We start from the raw sequence: 16,921 nt of genomic DNA on the forward strand, positions 1-16,921 counted from the left end.
GTATTTTATATACTAGCTGTTTTGTAGTTTTCTATTTTTGCCATAATATCTATGAGATATAGTAAAAGATCTCTTGACTTAGAATCAGGAGACCTCAGCTGTATTTCTGACTCTGCCACCTTCTAGCTGTGTGACCTTAGACAACTACTTTACCCTCTCTGGGCTTCAGTTTCTTAGCTATTAGATGAGAAACTGGTACTAGTGACTCACTATCATTCTATGTTTCTGTGGTGACAGAAATCTCAACAGTGAGGCTGGAAAGCTTTAAAGAAAAAAAAAACCTTATTATTCCAGATTATATTCATCTAGGCTAGCTTTATTTAAGTGGCTGATTTCATTCCCAGTTTTCCCTGAAGCTATGGAATAGAAATCCATAATGAACCATTTTTTTAGAATAACAACAAATACCTTTTTAATTTAATAAAATCTAGATGACAAAACAGAATATATATTTAAAAATGAATTATAATATATAGTAATTAAGACTAAATGAAATCACATCTGTAAAATGCCAAGTAAGGCATGCCATGCACAATAGGCACTAAGAAATGCTAGTTGCATGTATCATTTCTTCCTCTCCTATAGCACCCTCCTATAATTAATCTTTTAAGGAGACCTTAAAATATATTACAGTTCTGGGACACATAGGTGGCTCAGTGATTGAGCATCTGCCTTTGGTTCAGGTTGTGATCCCAGGGTCCTGGAATCGAATCCCATGTCAGGCTCCTGCAGACTCTGCTTCTCCCTCTGCCTATGTCTCTGCCTCTCTCTGTGTGTCTCTCTGAATAAATAAATAAAATATTTTAAACATATATTATGTATATATTTTATATATAATATATTATACAATATTATATATATATATATATATATATATATATATATATATATAAACAGTTCTCTCGATTCTATGGTTCTGGGTCCCCTTTTGATCTTCTTGTACCCTTTCTCCTACTTCCATCATCTCTTCAAAAGGAATGACTCACCCTCTTATCCTCTACCTCCAGAATAAGTTCTCAGGTAATAACCTCTGTTGTCTCTAGCAGAATATGCCCAATATCTGCTCACATCAGGTCCAGACCATGGATCTGTTCCTTGTTCCTCAGGTCAGACAGACGCTGCTTGGGTGGAGTTCACTCCCTTGCCCTTCCTTCTTTGAAGTATCCTCTATTTTCCTGGATTCACAGTTAACACTTAATTGCCAGTTTATGAATGGTACAAAGATTAGTAAACTGGATTCTGAACTTGAAAATCTATCGCATGTACCCAGGGGCCATAGGGAAAAGAGGGGGTGTCTTATACTTTGTGTACTAACAGGCAATTATTTCCTATGATCTTCCTGAGTAACCTCCATACCCAGATTCAAAGAGCTGATACTTTTGGAGACTTAAGGATGGCTGACTGCACTTTGCAGGTTTCCTGAGTATTTGTAAGGGGTTAAAGCCTTGATCCCTGCACTGAGAGCTGGGCAGTCGTCTTCCCTTCAGACAGGACTTCAGAAGGGGAGAGAGAGAGGGTTGCCTAGAGGAGGTAGGCGACACTGGATGGGTGATAAACTGTGTAGCTGCCCCCTCAGTTCTGATTGTTCTGTCCCTTTTGTCTAGGAGGCTGGATCCTTTCCATCCATAACTACAACCTGTAATGTTTAACTATAATCCGCTGGAGAGCAGGGACTAGGCCACGTTTATTTCATATTCCCCAAGCACAGTGCATGGGAGGAAACAGACCTTAATAGATGTTTGTTAGATGTTAAATTTAAAAACAGGCTTTTACTGACCTTTAAGTGCAGACAGACCTCAAGGTGACCTCCATGATCCTGTCTCCAGTTGTTTACGCTTTTGTGTGATCCTCTCCGCTTGTATATAGGCAGCACCTGTGACTTGCTTTGAATCAAGAAAATATAGTAAGGATGATGAGGTGTCATTCCCATGATTATCTTACATTATGGAAAACCCTCTCTTGACAGGCAACAAAAGCAAAACTAGACAAATGGGACTACATCAAACTTAAAAACCTCTGTATATCAAAGGAAACAATCAAAAGAGTGAAAAGGCAACCTAAGGAATGGGAGAAAATATTAGCAAATCGTCTATCTGATAAAAGGTTAATATACAGAATACAGAAAGAACTCATACAGCTCATCCATAAAAAACAAATAAACTTTAAAAATGGCCAAAGAACTTATATGGACATTTTTTCAATGAAGATATAAAAATGGCCAACAAACATATGAAAAGATGTTCAATGTCACTAATTATCAGAGAACCGCAAATCAAAATCACAGTGACCTATCACCTCCCACCTTTTAGGATGACCACTACCCCCACTCAAAAAAAAATCCAAAAACAAAAGTTAAACCCAGAAAATAACAAGCGCTGGTACAGATATGGAGAAAAGAGAACCCTCATGTACTGTTGGTGGGAATGTAAAATGATGCAGCCTCTATGGAAAACGGTGTACAGGTTCCCCCAAAATTAAAAAATAGACCATATGATCTAGCAATACCATTTCTGAGTATAGATCCTACAGAATTGAAAATGGGATCTTGAAAAGATATTTGCACACCTATGTTCACTGTACCATTATTCATAAGAGCCAGCAGCCATTAGAAACGACAAATACCCACCATTTGCTTCAACGTGGATAGAACTGGAGGGTATTATGCTGAGTGAAGTAAGTCAATCGGAGAAGGACAAACATTATATGGTCTCATTCATTGGGGAATATAAAAAATAGTGAAAGGAAATAAAGGGGAAAGGAGAGAAAATGAGTGGGAAATATCAGTGAGGGTGACAAAACATGAGAGACTCCTAACTCTGAGAAATGAACAAGGGGTAGTGGAAGGGGAGGCGAACGGGAGGATGGGGTGACTGGATCACGGGCACTGAGGGGGGCACTTGACGGGATGAGCACTGGGTGTTATGCTATATGTCGGCAAATCGAACTCCAATAAAAAAAAATATACCAAAAAAAGGGGATCCCTGGATGGCTCAGCAGTTTAGTCCCTGCCTTCGGCCCAGGGCATGGTCCTGGAGTCCCAGGATCCAGTCCCACATCAGGCTCCCTGCATGGAGCCTGCTTCTCTCTCTATGTCTCTGCCTCCCTCTCTCTCTGTGTGTCTCTCAAGAATAAATAAATAAAATCTTTAAAAATATATATATACAAAAAATTAAATAAACCTATCTTCTAGTTTATAAAAAAAAAAGCCAGAAGATGGAAGCAACCTAAATGTCCCTCAATGGATAGATGGATAGAGAAATGTGGCATATGATATGATTGTACTCATATGTGGAATTTAAGAAACAAAACAAATGAGCAAAGAGGGAAAAGAGAGAGAAAGAGACAAAACAAAACAAAACACAGACTCTTAAGTGTAGAGAACAAACTGAAGGTTACCAGAGGGGCGGTGGATGGATAGGTTCAGTGAAATAGGTGAGGGGGACTAAGGAGTGCACTTGTCATGATGAGCACCAAGTGATGTATGGAAATGTTGAATCACTATATTGTACACCTGAAATTAATATTACACTGTAGGTTAACAAATTGGAATTTTTAAAAAGATTTATTTATTCATGAGAGACACAGAGAGAGAGGCAGACATAGGCAGAGGCAGAAGCAAGCTCCTCGCAAGGAGCCTGATGCGGGACTCGATCCCGGACCCCAGGATCATGCCCTGAGCTGAAGGCAGACGCTCAACTGCTGAGCCACCCAGGTGTCCCAACAAACTGGAATTTAAATGAAGACTTTAAAAAATAAAATTTGTGGGATCCCTGGGTGGCGCAGCGGTTTGGCGCCTGCCTTTGGCCCAGGGCGCGATCCTGGAGACCGGGGATCGAATCCCACGTCGGGCTCCCGGTGCATGGAGCCTGCTTCTCCCTCTGCCTGTGTCTCTGCCTCTCTCTCTGTGACTATCATAAATAAATAAATTGAAAAAAAATAAATAATAAAATTTGTGAAACTTTGCATAGAAAAAAAGAAATGTGGTATATACATACAATGGATTACTATTCAACTTTTTAAAAGAAGTCTTATAATAAGCTACAACATGGATAAACCTTGAAGACATTATGCTAAGTGAAATAAGCCAGTCACAAAAATACAATGTATGATTCCCTTATATGAGGTATCTAAAGTCTTTAAACTCAGAACAGCTGGAATACTACAGAGAGAAAAGTGATCACCTCTTACAAGGTAGGAGTGTGCAGAAAAGAAAGGGAGGGGATTATCAGAGTATAAAATGGCATGGAGAGGGAGCCTTTGTAAGCTGCTTCAGGAAAGCAGTACAGTGCACAATCGGAAACTTTAGAAATCTGCTCCTGAGAGTCTTCCTTGCCTGAAAAGTGCTCAATGGGGAAATAGCACAGAATCGCAGGAGGGGCAGTGAGGTCTCAATATTCCCGCAGACACAAAGAACAGGGGTGCTTGGGAAAAAGCTCAACTTGTGCCATAAACCACAAGCCGCAGTCGGATTGGGGGAACGATGTTGTCCTATGTCCCATTAAAGGACTGGAACGCAGCCACCCTCCACGGGCATCCAAGTGGAACACATGCGCACTCAAGTGGGTGAACGTCCCAGGGCCTGGCAGTGGAGAGAAGCGGGCTGTACTCCGTTCCTCCGGGAGAGGCAGAGCCAGTGAGCACACAAGACAGCAAAAGCCCTGCCACTGACCAGCACCCTTCAAATTGTAGGAATCTGTTCCCCCATGCCTGCCCACAGGAGGATCTAAGTCAGTGTCCACTGAGAGACTACAGTTCGGTACATGGGCAGAGCTCTTGTCTCCAGGGCTGGAGATCTGGCCACCACCATTTTTTCCCCTCCTTTTACCCTGGAGAGGTGAGACTCCAAGGAACAAATGCCTAATAGGGCAAACAACTTACACTGAACCCTGCCATCTGGCAAGGGGCGGGGCATCTCTGCCCAGGCACAGACACCTGAGAATCAGTGCAGTAGGCTCCTCCCCCAGAATACCAGCTGGAAGAACAGGGGAACAGCGAGTTTACTGATCAAACAGCACTGGAAAGCTCCAAGACTGAGGGAAAATAATATATAGAACTCAAGGGGTTTGCCTTATGATTCGTCTATCTTTCAGGTTAAAAATTTCCAACGTTTTTTCTCTTTTCTTGTTTTAACTACAATATTTTATCAACTCTTCATTTTTAAGTTTTTTCCTTTTTGACTTTCAGATTTTTACAATTACAAGTCATAGATAGTCTTCATTTTTGGCTTCCTTTCTTCCAATGTATACAATTTAAGTTTTGTAGATATATGTTTTTTTTGGGGGGGTTGTCTTGTTTTGTTTTGTTTTATAGTTTTGGAATTTAGTACCTTCTAACATATGGACCAAAATATACTCAGAACCAAATGAAACACCATGTTAGTCCACTCTGTGAGACTATATTCTCTCTTCTTTCCCATCTCACCCCCCTCTTTTGTCTTCTTGTTTTTGTTTTTGTTGTTGCTGTTGTTTCTCTATATAAGTTTTGCTTTTTTAATATAAATTTGGAATTTAGTACGTTCTAACATATAGACCAAAATACACTCAGAACCAAGAGGATCACTGTCTTGGTCTACTCTGTGAGACTATATTCTCTCCTTCCCCTCCCTTTTTAAATTTTTCATTTTTTTAAATTTGTTTTTCACTTTCATGGTCTTTTTAAAATTCTTTTTCTTTTATGACTGGTCCCTGATCTCTTCATAATTGTCTACGGTGTATTTTACTTAGGTCATGGTTGATATTTTTGACTCTGTTCACTCATACAGCCATTCTGCACTGGACAAAATGACTAGAAGGAAGAATTCACCACAAAAGAAAGAACCAGAAGTAATACTCTCTGCTACAGATGTAATGGATATGGATTTAAGTAAGATGTCACTGATACAATACAGGATTACAATTATAAAATTACTGGTGGCTCTTGAAAAAAGCATAAAAGACTCTAGAGATTCTCTTACTGCAAAATTGAGATCTAATCAGGCCGAAATTATAAATACCTTAACTTAGATGCAGTCTAAACTGGATACTCTAACAGCTAGGATTAATGAGGCAGAAGAGAAAGTGAGTGATGTAGAAGACAAGTTGATGGAAAGGAAGGAAGCTGAGGAAAAGAGAGAAAAACAACTAAGAGCCCATGAGGAGAGACTTCAGGAATTAACTGATAGTTTGAGAAAGAATAATATTCACCTTATTGGGATTCCAGAGACATAGAGAGAAAGAGAGGACCAGAAAGTATGTTTGAACAAATCAAAGAGGAGAACTTCCCTAATCTAGGGAAGGAAACAGGCATACATATCCAAGTGATGGGAAGGAAACCCCCCCCCCAAATCAACAAAAAAACAATCAACACCTTGACACATAATAGTGAAGCTTGGAAATTTCAGAGATAAAAGGAAAATACTAAAAGCAGCTCGAGACAAGAGATTCCTAACTTACATGGAGAGAAATATCAGATTAACAGCAGACCTATCCACAGAGAACTGGCAGGCCAGAAAAGCCTGGCATGATATATTCAGGGTACTAAATGAGAAAAACATGCAGCCCAAACTACTTTATCTAGCAAGGCTGTCATTCAGAATAGAAGGAGAGATAAAGAGCTTCCAGGATAGACAGAAACTAAAAGAATACATGACCACCAGATCAGCTCTACAAGAAATATTAAGGGGGACACTGTAAGCAAAGAGGGAGCCCAAAGAAACAACCTGCAGAAACAGAGACTGTATAGGTAATACTATTATTTGCAAGATGAAAAATTGCTAGAGATTTGTTATACAATACGCATATAGCTAACACTACGGTATTGCACAAATGGTTAAAAATGGTTGAGTTGGTAAATTTTATGTGGGTTTTTTTCACAATTAAAAGAAAAGACTATCTTGCTAGCAGACTACTCTGTAGACTCTCCTTGCTGGCTTGATGAAGTAAACAGCCATACTGGGTGAGCCCATGTGATAAGGAACTGCAGGCAGCTTCTAGAAACCACAGGTGGCCTCAACCAACAGCCAGAAAGAAGCCAACATAGTTAGTCGAGGAAATGAATTCTACCAGTGCCAACAACTGGAGCTCGCAAGTGGATTCTTCTTTGGCCATACTCCCACATGAGAATGCAGCCTGGCTGATGCCTTGAGTAGAGGAACCAGATAAGCCATGCCTGGACTCCCAACCTACAGAAACTGCAATAATAAATGTATGTAATTTAAGCCACTATGTTTGTGGTCATTTGTTATGTGGCAAAAGACAACCAATACAAAAGGGATGGTATAAAAAACTTGCTTCCAAATAACTGCCTTGCTCCTGTGGAACCCTAAATAAAAAGGGCTCATGGTGGATACTAATGGCCCTTGGGCCAACAAGACCAGTCTTAAGTTATAAACATTCAGAGACTTGGAATATATTCATGTCTTTGCCTGAAAGTCACTCAGCTTATACATCTGCTGGTTTCCAGGAGGTATTTTCTACAGATTTAACACAATTGCCAAGAAGAGGGGAAAAAGTCATGGTCACATGTCTTAAAGTTCAACCCCAGGGTCTCAGGGTCTCTCTACCATAATTCTTTATGATCTTCAGTGAGAGCCCCATGGAGTACAATAGTAACAGCCTGGGATAGGTTTAGACTAGGATAATAAATTTATAGATTTCATCTTATAAATACATAGGGATATGTATGGGATAACTTGTTATAACATGAATATGTCTCTGTCTCAGTCTAATGATACAACCTCTCATTCTTTGGTTTGTTATAGGCATTCTTTATGGCAATGGTCAGAAATGAGCAGAACTGGGCATATCCATGGGATTTCAAATATGATCACCCCTATTTCTGCATGTTTCCAAACAATATCTACCACTCCTGATCTGTCTTTGACCAAAGAGATTCTTATCCCCACTTCTTGTCAAGCCAGGAGAATGGAGACTTTCTGACCTTTTGGTTCCCTTTTTCCTTACAAGTGTATAAAGTGGAAGTAGCTAGGGGTGGGGTGTGCTGTGAGATGGACAAAAGTAGGCAATAGGGGTAATTGGAAGCATACAGGCCATCCATCCCATCTGTGGCCATGCTGAGCCAGAAACTCAAATGTGGTTAGTCTTCCATGGCAGGTCAAAGTCATTGTCTCAGACCTCCACAACTTTCCAGATGTGCCAGCAGAAAAGAAAGGACTTTCTTGGTGCCAATGAGAAAAGACACTGATTGGCATGGCTTGGAACACAATATTGACAAAGCAGGTGGCACACTCTGATTGGCAGCCCCCCTATTACCACCAAGAACCATCTATTTGTGTGTAGGGGGAAAATAATTTTTCAAAAGCAGGAAATGCTTTTCTGGGAAACAACTAGCCATCCATTACAAGCCCTTACCTTTCCTCTTGTTCAGTTTATTTCAGACTATACCATGAAGTCCTAGTTCCAGTCATACCCATGCTCCCTGTGGTGAGCAGTGAGTTCCTCTTTTGCCTAAACTAGTTAGAATCAGATACCATTACTTGCAAACAGGAGGCCTGATTAATATCTTACTTATTACTGATCAGCCTCTTGACTGCAGCCTAAAGTAACGTAATACTTTACATTTACAAAGAGAAGTCTCACACTTTTGGTGGTCCACCCCTAAAGATGAAACAGATTTCCAGGTCCTAATGTATGATTTCTCAAATAAAGAAAAATGATAGAGAAAAAAATCTTGGCCCAAAACAGGGTGTTTTCCTGGGGCTGGCTGTTTTTATTGATCATTCCCAAAGGGTGTCACCCACACATAGGAAGAAGACCCCCTCGGGGGAAGACCCAAACACTAGTCTATCCCAAGTATTATAACCTGTGTAATACAGATGTCAGATGTTATCAAAATTTATCTCGTTTGAGCTAGAGCAAGCATAGCTGGAGAGTTATCTCAAATTATACTTTCATGTAATGAGGACCTGAATTCAGTGTTTCTCTGGCTTCACATCAACAAAATTACATCCCTGCTCACCTAGCACTTCCAGGAATCTTCCCAAGGAAACACTCAGAAACCTGGGCCAAATTTGGACAGAAAGATGTTCATCAAAGCATTATCATTGAAAAAATCTAAATCTTCAACAAGAGAATGGTAATAAACTCCACAGAATTGAACTCTAAGAAGCTATTACAGTTTTTTAAAAATTTAAAAATACCTAATGACATGGAAAAATACACCACAAATATTAATAGTAATAAAGCTAACAGGCCAGGTGCTATGCTGAGTACTTTACACGTATTACCTCATTTTTTTTTATTTATGACAGTCACACACAGAGAGAGAGAGAGAGAGAGAGAGAGGCAGAGACACAGGCAGAGGGAGAAGCAGGCTCCATGCACCGGGAGCGCGACGTGGGATTCGATCCCGGGTCTCCAGGATCGCGCCCTGGGCCAAAGGCAGGCGCCAAACCGCTGCGCCACCCAGGGATCCCGTATTACCTCATTTAATCCTCACAACAACTAACTATATTAAGGATATTCTTATTTACTCATCATAGACATAGAAATGGTGACTTACCAAGGTTAAGTAGATGACATGGTCACACAGATGGGGCATTCAATTCCAAAGCTGTAGTAGCTAAGCAGCCACCACACTGCTCTGAAAGATAGAAATTATAGTTATAGGATACCAATGTTATCATTACATGCATACACATAGAGGTAATTTTTAAAATATTTTTAAAGGTATAACAAAAAAGCAAAAACCAGTCAGAATGGACACTACAACCAATCAGAATGGAAGCCAGATGTAAACAACCAAAATGGCATCTAGTTTGTTAGCCTTTGCTGTATAACAAACTACCCCCAAAACTTAGTAGCTTAAAACAGCCATTTTATTGGCTCATGATTCTTTGAGTTGATGTGGCCTGAGATCAGCTAGGTGGTTATTCTGTTGGTTTTGCCTCGAGTCACTGGTATGACTACAAACACCTGACAGCTCAATTGGGATTGGATGGCCCAAGATGGCCTCACTTACATATCTTGCAGTTGGTGCTGGCTACCAGCTGGACCCTACTCTTCATGAAGTCTTTTTCTTTAAGATTGATTTTATTTATTTATCTATTTATTTATTTATGAGAGACACACAGAGAGATAGGCAGAGACACAGGCAGAAGGAGAAGCAGGCTCCTTGCAAGGAGCCCAATGCGGTACTCGATCCCAGATCCCAGGATCACGTCCTGAGCCAAAGGCAGAGGCTCAACCACTGAGCCACCCAGGCGTCCCTTCATGAGGTCTTTCCTCCTCAAGGAGGCTAACTCAAGTTTCCTCATATGGTGGCAGCAGTGCTCCAAGAGGGCATGAGCAGAATCTTTAAGACCTTTTGAGGTGTTGCTTAGAAGTTATACATCACCACTTCTACAGCATTCTATTGGTCAAGGCAAGTCACAAAGCCAGTCCAGATTCAAGGAATGGGGAAATAGACTCTACCTCTTGATGAGAGGAGCTGCAATGAATTTGTGGCCATTTAAAATCTACTACACTGTATACACCTACTGAGTATCAGCCCTGTATGTATATGTACATAGAAAAAAAGACTGGAAGGAAATCAACCTAACAGGATTATTTTTATGAACTTTTTGTATTTCTGCCATTCTCCAATTTTCTTAATAAATATCTATTACCTTTATAAGTAGAAAACCCTGACACCTTCCATAATAGTTTAACAGGGCAGGTTGGACAGCTTCACTTTGGCATGGAAATCAACATAATTTCTCCTTTCCTAGCTCTGTCACTTCCTAGCTTTGACAGTTTTGTAACCCTTCAGAGCTTCCAATTTTCTCAGCCATAAAGATGGAGCTAACATCACCTATTTCACAAGACAGTTGTAAAGATCAAATGAGACAATGAATATAAAACACCCACAACATGCCTTGGTGGTTTCCCTTCCTCCCACTCCACCTGTACCAAGACCTCCTTAGTTTTATAGGAATTCTCTTTCTCACAAAGCTTAAACTCTGTTGTAGTAAACTACATACACACACATCTCTAAAAGTAAACTGTATGCCCTGAGGGCTGGTTTCCAGACTTAATCCACTCCCAAGTACCTAGCACAAGACTCAGTAAGTTCTTGTTGATTCATTAACCAAATCAAAGTTTTCCACTTAATCCCTTTTTCTGCAGTTTTAAATATAAATTCCTGTATCAAGAGTGATGTTGGTTATCCAATGTATGTATCCCCGATGATGGAAAAGCCTAACATGGTTCACCACCATAAGAAAATTCAAATTTTTTATGGTTCTAAGCCTCTACATGTACACAAATACAGTCACAATGGGTTGATTTTTTTTTGTTTTTTTTTTGTTGTTGTTGTTGTTTTTGTTTAGCCATCCACTTTCCAGGATAGGCTCTTCTTGCGGCACCCGGCTCGCTCAGTTGGTAGAGCGTGTGACTCTTGGTCTCAGGATTGTGAGTTCAAGCTCCAGGTTAGGTGGAGAGATTACTTAAAAAATAAAATCATACGAAGAAACGGCTCTTCTTGCCATAAGAAGCAATTTCTGTTTTCTTTTTTTTTAAGATTTTTTATGTATTTATTGATAGAGACACAGAGAGAATGAGAGGCAGAGACAGAGGCAGAGGTAGAAGCAGGCTCCATGCAGAGAGCCCGACGTGGGACTCATCCAGGGTCTCCAGGATCACGCCCTGGGCTGCAGGCGGCGCTAAACCGCTGCGCCACCGGGGCTGCCCGCAATTTCTGTTTTCATAAAAGCATGAAATTAAAACTGGGAATATAGAATACGTAGAAAAAAGTGAAATAAATTTTAACAAAACAATCATTATTCTGAAAAAACTATGCAACCCAAACTGAAAACAGCCTTGCTATTGCTTCAACAAGGCAGCTATCACTAGTGCTTAGTTATGGAGGGTCTAATTTACGTTATCAGTAATCACACAGGTAACATGCTCTCATAGTTCCTCCCACAAGTTAGATCCAAACAGAGTAGAGAGAAGGGAGTATGAATGGTCATCCATGTATCATGGTGTCAGGAAAGACACAACCTAACGTGGCTTAGGTAGATGCAAATCAATGCTATTTTTAAAGATCTTTGAGAAAGACATTTCATAAACTCCCAGATGACTCACCATGCATAACATCTCCAGAGGGTGGGAAGGGCAACAAAGAGCCTACTTTTGCTTTCTTTTTTACATACAGGATATTGCTAACAAATGCAGAGAAACAATTGTTGAATGTTTGTGGTCATCTGGTGATAGTCCACCTCTCATTCCACACTGAGAAACCTGTGAGCCCCTTTTATGCTTTGGCTCCTCCTGGAATCCAGGCAGAGTGGCCAAAGCAAGCCCCCAGGGCCTCTGTCTGGGAAGGTGGGTTGTAAAACAAAAACTGTATCTGCAAGAGGCCAGAACACTTGTTCCAGTGGGAACAACTGAAAAAGAGCTATACTCTAATTCAACCGTTCTGAAACATTTTGTTCTCAGGACATTTAAAAATTACTGAAGAATCCAAAAAGCGTATCTTTGAAAATTCTATGAAACATAAGAATACACAAGCACACATCCCTTTAGTCACCAGAGCAATGTCATCACACATTCTGTAAATCTGTGATCATTTGAAAATGAAAAGTTAAAGAAAAGGGGGGGAAAGCAGCACAGAGAATGGAGCAAGTAGGGATTACATCAACTTTCAACAGCGATGGAAGCCAGAAGGTAACCTGACATCACCACTACACTGAAAGAAAATAACATCCAACCCCAAACTCTATAAACAGTGAAAGAAATCCTTCAAGATGAATTGAAGACATATTTAGACAACCAACGCAGAAAGTTTTTCTGTACTGAAGGAAATTGTGAAAAGTGCCCGTCAGGCAGGAGAGCGTTTCCACAAGGAAGGTCAGAGATTTAACAAAGAATAAGAAGGAAAGAAAATTAGGAAAGAACGCTGTGCTAACTCTAAAAATTACAAGTATGAGAGAAAAATTATTGAGGAATCCAAATAGTTTACCTTAGGAAACTGTAGAAAACACAAGAATATACAAGCACGCATTACGTTAGTCATCAGAGCAGTGACTTCACACACACACATCAGGTCGCCTCTGGAAAATTCCCACAAGAATGAAAAGGGGCAGTGACGCCTCACTATTATTATGAAACTCGTTTTGACACAGACTCCCTGAAAGGACCCTGGGATCTGCAGGGTCCCCCACAGCACACTTTAGAGAACCGCTGCTCTCATCCTCACGTTGCCCAAGGCAGGTTCTCCTGAGTTCCACTCCCCTCCGGCCAAGGGAGAAACGGCAAGGTCACCGGCCCGGGTTCACAAGAGGAACTACTCTTTTCCTTTCGCAAAGGTGACCGGGTGACGCACAAGCTAGAAAGTCGGGTTTCCGGGAAGGCGTCGAGAGGCGCCGCGAGAGGGCGCCCCGAGAGAAGCCCGCGGCGCGCCTCGCCCCTCCCGCGCCCCCGCCCGCGCCCCCGCCCGCGCCCGCGCCTGCGCCCGCCGGGTTCACACGGAAGCCCGGAAGAGGGGGAGGCGCCCGGAAGAGGGGGGCGGTCGCGGCCTCATTGGACGAGCTGCCTCCGCCTCACGCCCGGAGGCGGGGCTACTTGGCCCTAAAAAGCGGGACCCGGCGGCCGCTAAAGCGCGCCGTTCTGGTCGCAGTCTGGCCGACGTGCTCGTTGCTCGCCGAGGTCCGCCGGGTCATGGTGCCAGCCTGACTGGGAAGAGGACGCTCCGGGGAGACGAATGAGGAACCACCTCCTACTACTGTTCAAGTACAGGGGCCTGGTCCGCAAAGGGAAGAAAAGCAAAAGACGAAAATGGCTAAATTCGTGATCCGCCCGGCCACCGCCGCCGACTGCAGTGACATCCTGCGGCTGATCAAGGTAGCGGGAGGCCCGGGCCGCCCCTGGGGAGGGGGAAAGTGGGGAGCCGCTCCGGCGGGTTCCCCTTTGTCCGCCCGCTCCCCCCAGCTTCAGCCGGGCCGCTCGATTCTGGGAACGAATCGCCGCCCCGCCCACCCCGTTCCCTCTGAGCTGCCTGGGCCAGGGCCTCACTTAGTTTTCTCCCTCTCTCCCTTTCTCCCGTGTGCATCGCCCCAGGAACTGGCTAAATACGAATACATGGAAGAGCAAGTAATGTTAACTGAAAAAGGTAACGCGACTGTACCAGGGCGGGGGAAGGGTGTCTGGTACTTGGCATCTTCACCGAGGCCATCACTGTCCCCGATGCCCCTTCTTGCAGATCTACTAGAGGATGGTTTCGGAGAGCACCCTTTCTACCACTGCCTGGTTGCAGAAGTGCCCAAGGAGCACCAGTCTCCGGAAGGTAACGCCGCCCCCCCCCCCCCCCCCCCCCCCCCCCCGCTTCCAGAAGCCAAACACCAAGTGTTGTATAAAACATAGAGTGTCTGTTGTGTAGAACCACTGACAACGCAGGCCAAAGTTACTGAGAAATTGGCCAGAAATAATAGCCAGTGTTCAAACTACTGAGGAAAAAGAAAATAGATGTCCTGCACATAATAATAGGGCGGGTTGAAAGAGCTGTTTAAGTAAGTATCAGAATGCTGTGGAGACCTGGAAGGGTTAGGTATAATGTCATTTATTGTAATTCAGTTCTTGTTTGACCCTAACGTAACCTTTTTTGTAATTGTGTTAAATCACATTTTTTTCTTTAATTTGTCCCAATCTTCAGGTTACAGTCTCTAGCTTCGCCATGTACATGGCCCTTCCGTGTACATGGATGGGCGGGGAGGTAACTAAAAGATCCTTTACACAATAAAGTAGATGATCATGATAAATGAGGTAAGGTCCTATTATCACACACTTAAAACACGGTAGATCAGAAACTCCAGTGTACTCTCTTCCTGTGTTTGCAAAGGACTATAAAATGGCTAGAAAGTTTAATTTGAAACCTTTGCCTCCATTTGAAATTATAGACACCCTATTTTTATAGGGAGTCAGATTGTTTTATTTTTTTTTTTTTTGCTGGTCCCTGTTGACTGGTCAGAAGACAGAGCTAAAAGGGGAAGTTGTTTGGGTGGGTGCTTCACTTTTTTCTTAAGTCTCTTCCCCAAGCTAGAAGAAATGAACGGAAAACATAAGGGATGAGGTACTTTTTGGAGGTATGTGGATGTTACATAAGAGCTATTTCTGGGTACCTCTGCTTCTTCTGGCTTAAAACTGGGGAGAGCAAATTGAAAATCTGAATTGGAAGGCAAGTTCTGAAATTAAACGTTACACTTTTGATGGCCTGATGTCCTGACCTTAAGGAAGCAGAGTTTCTAATCTACAAATATTTACTATTCTGAACTGCCGTGTAAACCCGACTTATTCCCAAGTCAACATACCAATATATCAATAGGATGTGAATAATGTGTGTGTTTAGTTTAAGACTACAGCAGTTTTGCTCTGGCAAGTAATGAAAGTCTCACTTCCTGGGGTGTGAGATCCAGCAGATCGCAGAGTGGCCAGTCCCATGATTTTAGCCTCGCTTCAGCTAGCTCTAATGTGTGCTTTTTGCAAATACATGTCCTGAGAACAGTGAGATCATCCAAAAGTGGCCTGGACTGCACTAGCATAAAAATCAGGAGACAGTCCCGTTTCAGTGCCTACTTACTTCTATAATACATGCATGTTTATTTTCTAAAACCTATGATAGGCTTCTGATTTTGCAGCTACAACTTTTATGGGTTGCTTTTCGTTCACATCTCATGTGATATTCTTATTACAGGACACAGTGTTGTGGGTTTTGCCATGTACTACTTTACCTATGATCCATGGATTGGCAAACTGTTGTATCTTGAGGACTTCTTCGTAATGAGTGATTATAGAGGTATGGCTGAGTTTAGGAGGAGATGCCCTAAAGAGAAACCAGGACTTAACATCCTGAAGATGACTTTTTAAATGGTACTTCTCTTTCTTTTAGGCTTTGGCATAGGATCAGAAATTCTGAAGAACCTAAGCCAGGTACGTCTTGGTTTGGGGGGAGGGGCAGGGGGTTTGGTTTCCAGATTTGTAAGGGTTACTGAATTATTTTAATGACTGGAACAGATTTGGGTCTTGGAAAGCAGGTGAAATGTCACTGAGTTTGTTTTACTCTCCCTTATAATAGGTTGCGATGAAATGTCGCTGCAGCAGCATGCACTTCTTGGTAGCAGAATGGAATGAACCATCTATCAACTTCTACAAAAGAAGAGGTGCTTCTGACCTGTCCAGCGAAGAGGGATGGAGACTCTTCAAGATCGACAAGGAGTACTTGCTAAAAATGGCAGCAGAGGAGTAAGGCGTGTGCCGGTGCAGACGATGACAGCTTCCATTCTATTTTAGATTAAGTTCTCAACTGATCTTGCTTTCTATCCTGTTTGTAGTCAAATAATAGAATGAACACCCATTCCAAAGCTTTATTACCAGTGGCGTTGTTGCATGTTTGAAATGCGGTCTGTTGAAGATGGCAATCTTGTATGCAGTTTGGAGTCAGATTTCTCCTTGAACATCTTTTGATAAACAAGGTGGTATGATCTTAATGTATATGAAAAAAACTTCATTCTTGTGAGTCATTTAAATGTGTACAATGTACACACTGGTACTTAGAGTTTCTGTTTTGATTCTTTTTTAATAAACTGCCCTTTGATTTAATTGGTATACGCATTTTGACTAATCTTTATTTCTCGAGACATTTTTCTTGCTGTTGAATGCAAAGTAAAAATGGCCAAGAAACATTAACTTGATAACCTTAAAATTGTTTACAGCCCATTTTTAACCCAATTTAAAGTGGTCATGAGCTGTTTGTTCTCAAAGTCTAGAAAGAAGCCAGTTGAATTCCATGGTTTTCTAGGAAGCAGCATGCAAAATGACTACACTGGTGACACTGTATGCTTCACCTGACAGAATTTTCAAGAGCTGAGCACCAGGTTAGAAAGTGAAGCCCATTTGTTAACCAAGTGAAAGGCGGAGATGGAATTCTCAATCACTGGGAATGGAAGGGG

At 41.9% G+C, this 16,921-nt stretch overlaps 2 protein-coding genes across 2 annotated transcripts in view; one reads left to right on the forward strand and one right to left on the reverse strand.

The window, feature by feature from the left end:
• Positions 1-13,016, reverse strand: part of ACOT9 (acyl-CoA thioesterase 9) — a 65,190-nt gene extending 52,174 nt beyond the window's left edge. Inside the window, exons 1-3 of the mRNA XM_038587077.1 lie at positions 12,940-13,016; positions 9,499-9,579; positions 1,778-1,883 (exon numbers count right to left, since the gene is read on the reverse strand). The gene's annotated coding sequence lies outside the window, so the exon portion shown is untranslated. The remainder of the gene's footprint in view (positions 1-1,777; positions 1,884-9,498; positions 9,580-12,939) is intronic.
• A 543-nt stretch (positions 13,017-13,559) lies between these two features.
• Positions 13,560-16,577, forward strand: SAT1 (spermidine/spermine N1-acetyltransferase 1). Its single transcript, XM_038587084.1, has 6 exons — positions 13,560-13,820; positions 14,037-14,088; positions 14,179-14,262; positions 15,667-15,768; positions 15,862-15,902; positions 16,048-16,577. The coding sequence occupies exons 1-6, from the start codon at positions 13,755-13,757 to the stop codon at positions 16,216-16,218; spliced, it is 516 nt and encodes a 171-aa protein (XP_038443012.1). The 5' UTR covers positions 13,560-13,754; the 3' UTR covers positions 16,219-16,577.
• The last annotated feature ends 344 nt before the right edge of the window (positions 16,578-16,921 follow it).

This window comes from Canis lupus, chromosome X (assembly GCF_011100685.1).
Source record: "Canis lupus familiaris isolate Mischka breed German Shepherd chromosome X, alternate assembly UU_Cfam_GSD_1.0, whole genome shotgun sequence".
Lineage (NCBI taxonomy): Eukaryota > Metazoa > Chordata > Mammalia > Carnivora > Canidae > Canis > Canis lupus.